This window comes from Crocodylus porosus, unplaced genomic scaffold (assembly GCF_001723895.1).
Source record: "Crocodylus porosus isolate Cpor-Errol unplaced genomic scaffold, CroPor_comp1, whole genome shotgun sequence".
In the NCBI taxonomy this organism is placed as follows: domain Eukaryota; kingdom Metazoa; phylum Chordata; order Crocodylia; family Crocodylidae; genus Crocodylus; species Crocodylus porosus.
Genome location: NW_017728909.1, coordinates 43676228 through 43680495, shown reverse-complemented (window position 1 = coordinate 43680495; position 4268 = coordinate 43676228). Strand labels below are relative to the sequence as shown.

General features: G+C 38.3%; 1 protein-coding gene across 3 annotated transcripts in view; it reads right to left on the bottom strand.

Annotated features, from left to right (window-relative positions):
* Positions 1–439: 439 nt before the first annotated feature.
* SREK1 (splicing regulatory glutamic acid and lysine rich protein 1) overlaps positions 440–4268 on the bottom strand; it is a 49426-nt gene continuing 45597 nt past the window's right edge. For all 3 annotated transcript variants that reach the window (XM_019532166.1, XM_019532169.1, XM_019532170.1), the window contains one exon: positions 440–2690. In XM_019532166.1, the coding sequence (XP_019387711.1) occupies positions 2541–2690 (150 nt within the window). In that variant the 3' untranslated portion in view covers positions 440–2540. The remainder of the gene's footprint in view (positions 2691–4268) is intronic.

The window sequence follows — 4268 nt, the reverse complement described above, 5'->3', positions numbered from 1 at the left end:
AAAAAACTGGGTTTTTTTAGAAAACAGTATTTTAAAAACTTCTCTCTCAGAGGAAGAAAACCCTATTAAATCACACACAATACAAGAAAATGTGCTGAACTATGGAATTACATGTGTGCTCAGATTAACCAGGAAAACAGCCAGTCTTCTGCTGTGAATTTTCAAAGGCATTTTTTTTACACAATGATAATTGATTTTTTCTGAATTTTTTAACTGTCACAGAACAAAGCTGTGCAATTTCAGAATATCAATGAAAAACAGGAATGAAAATATGTCATCAACTAAAACATGAACATTTTGGGGAAATAAATTATTGCAAAGAACTTTAAAAAAAAATAACTTTCAAGTTATTGTAACTAGCACGTATGTTTCAAATCAAAGAAACCTCCTATGAAAAAGCAGATGAGTAATCAACTAAAAAGTATGTATAAACAAAAACTTCCCTCTAAAATACTTAATTTTATTAGTGAAATGGTACCAAAGATAACAAGTATACAAACAAACAATCTCTTTGCTCTACGCTACTTACACATCATAAATAAGACAGTTGTTGTTGCAAGACACAATCCTTCACAGTCTTTCCATAGCATACAGATTTGTCATTCTTTTATCAGAATAAGCTGTTTACCAGCCAACTGCATGTGGTTTAATCATCACAAAAATGACTGTTTATACTTTACACGGTAAAGCATCTTCTAGTCTTAAAATGCACACAGTGGCAAGAAACTTTAAATCCTAATAAAAACAAAGAGTTGATTAAGCAGCTTCACAATCAAAACTGGGTTTTCATTACCTTATAGAGAGGGCAAGTTTTCATTCCCCATACAATGTTGAGGTTTCTATGACTGCATCAAGGAAAATCAAATTGAAAGCAAGGAACTAATATGCTACTCAGTTTTTATACTGATAGAAATAACTTTTCCCATGAGGTAAGGCAATTAAGTCATTTGATTGTATTAAGTTGTATTAAAAATAAGTCTACTTGATTTTAGTATAAGCAAGTTCTAAAGGTATCACTTTAAGAAATCTTACAGTGATGAAATTAGTTCAGAGAGCACAAGTCATGTTTTACTTGACAAAATAGTTGCTGTATGTCATTCTCTTAACTTACATGTTCCCTCCCCAAAGACTATGTCCAAAAATGAAAAAGAATTTCTACCATGTAACTCCCATGTGAATTAGACTACTGTTCTTTTCAAACTACTTTCATTTTCAAAAAAACTTTACATATGATTCCTTTTAGATCACACAACCAGCGTTAGAGAAGGTTAATGAGAGGTAATGATTAAGGCCATCCAAATGTAGAAAAAGTGTTTAACAGGCTCCCCTTCTGATTTAGGTGAAATTAGAGAATGCTTGGCATTCAGCTTTTATCCTATACAGTATTGTGGTCCCCTAACTGAGCTTTTGAGTTCACCTATAAGTCTTTTTTTTTTTAAAAAGGAGCTTCAATCTTGCATCAAGCGAACCAAATATAACTGTTCTGACAAACTTCTTATATTCTTGTCCACTGGGGTAGTGATGGTAAAATAGCAAAATCAAGATCATGTAATATTTAAATAAAAAGGAGTAATAGCACAAATACATTTCTAGAAAATAGTATACCACATTTTAAGAAGGCACTAAAGCTTCTGCTTGTGCTCCCATATCCTACTTTGAAAAAAAAAGTTTATTTTCATAATGGCACCTGTACCATTTTCAGCTGAACAGATGGCTTAAAACAAAACTAGAAGTTTTGATATTACCATACAAATGTGCTCACCTTTGGAAGAAACAAAAAAACCCCTCAGTATGCTAAATTATTATCTATAACATGGTAGGTAGTGTACCTTCTAGGTACAGAACAGTAGCATGCAATTTTCAATTACAATTAAAAGAAATATTCATTTTAGGGGTACAAGTAAGAAAAGAAGTCCAAATAAGAAAACTGAAAATCTCAAGCAGTGAGCAAATGAAAACTTACTAGTCAGTGAGCATTTAACAAACTGTAAAACTATTATGTTTAAAAACCCTTTCTTTCATAGTTATCATGTACAACAAGGGAAGGTGTGTATACTTATGCACCATTTCCAAGCACATTATCAAACAGTACACGTTGAAGTTTTGTTTAAAAAACAAAAAAACAAAACAAACCACAAGGTAAACCAATATAAAATTTATCAACTAACAGTATTCCAACAGCTTCCAATGTAGATCTTCAGCTTCTCTGGATAGTACAGGTTTACATCTTTCAATTTTCACTTCTTTTTGTAACAGCTCTTGGCAAAAGTTAACGTAAATCATTTTACAAATAAATACAGCCATCATGGAAATGCACGGTTTCTCATGGATGAATAGTTCTGATGGCCTTACCATGGTACTTACTACTGGTCCATGCTCTTTCCTGCTTTACAGCAAGACAACAAAGCTATCACAAGAGTTGGAAGAGCTACTAGTATTATCAACATGGTCAGTTGATTGCTTTGAAGTTTTCTTCCTCTTTCAGGGAAATAAAAAGCTTTGGATTTCAATCCAGTTAAATGAGAGGTCCATTCTTAGCACTAAATTTCTTCTATTTTAATAGAGAGATTTTCTTCATTTGGCTGACAGTTCCCATTTTGCTGCAGTTTGACTTCATCTGTCCTTTGTGCATCTTTGTCAGCTTCCTTGTCAGTCTCAGAATGCTGATCTTCTTTAGGGCGACCTTTATCCTACCAAGAATACTGAAGTTATATTTTTACAAAAACAATATTCTTTGGCATTGCAGGCCAAGATTTCTAAGGCTGACTTGCAATGCTGGCTGCTTCAGTTTATAGATGGTCAGTTTAAAACAACATATGAAGACTCAATTTTAAAAGGCTGAGTAATTTGGCCAAAGTGTCAAAAGAAGCTGAGGCCCCCAAAAATACCAGCTACATCCAAAAATCCTTATCTTAAAATATTATACCGTGGTGTATACACTTAAGCAAAAAGGAAAAAGCAAAAAGAACAGTGCTTTAAGCACTGCGGAGGCTTCAGTAGTATAATTCTACAGATTTCACTGCATAGTCCAATTAAAACAGGATTAAACTCTGTTCAGCCAGTTATTAGTCACTTATCCCAAGTAATTTTTTGTTGAAATTTCTAGTCAGATGAACACCACATTTTTATGACGCTTCCTGGATAAAATAGGTACTGCAGTGTGTATAATTAAAAATAAATCCATTATAAAATGTAATCAGATAATATCCTATTTAGCTAACCAGACATCATTACAACCAATTTAACTCTTCAAGACTGGCAGTTTTTGAAAAATCAAACTCTAATCAAAACATCTGTTACTCTGTGTGAAGAAAAGCCCCATAACCTAGTGCCAGACCCACTTCCCTTGTTCTCAACAGCCCATGATCCTGGACAGCCAGAGACAGAACTGTAGAATCTAAGTGCATGACAGACGCAGAGCTCCCCAGCTGAGCTGCTCCTGTATTTTGCTTGTTGGCTACACAATCTGTCTCCTGGGCAGCCTATTCCTCGCTCCTTTTTCTTCATTCCAGACTCTGCATCTCCCTCACTCCTGAGGACTTGGTAAGGTTCATATAGGAAGACTATCGAGTGTTCTTGAAGCCAACTAAAGCAGTGGTTCTCAGCCTTTTCTGTACCAGGACCCGCCTGGTAAACATTGATAGCCAGTTCCAACCCAGTAAATAGTTTAGGTAGAAAACAGCCCTCTGGCCCTGCTGGTGCCCCTCACGCCCAACCCACAGCCTCCGAACCCCCCCAGCATGTGAGGTAGGGTATAGCACGTGCCCCCCCCCCAATCTCTACACCCACAACAAGCACAGGGCTGCATCTTAGGGAGCCACCACCAGAAGGCAGGACCTGGCGCAGGAGGGAGAATCAGGGCAGCTAGACTCATTGCTGCCACTGCCACCGCCAGGACCCTAGCACCGGCCCCATCATCATGGCCCTGCCACTGCTCCCTTCAGGCCACCCACGCTGTCCGCCACCCTACTTCCCCTCTGGGGTAGAGCCACAGCTGAAGGGGTGGCAGCTGCAGCTAGGCCATGGCAGCAGGCTAGACCTCCAGCCCAGTGAATGGACAGCTGGCAGCAGGAAGAGGTGAGGGCAGTGTGGCCCCTCACATTCATTACTCTTCACACTGCTGGCAGCATGGCTGGCGCAACGAGTCTCACTGCCCTGCTTTGCCCTCCCATGCCCAGTCCAGTCCTTCCCAGTGGGCTGCGGAGGCAGCTCCTGCCCATACTAGTCCAGCTAGGCTGCAGCCCTGTATTTCCTGAAGGCACACAAAT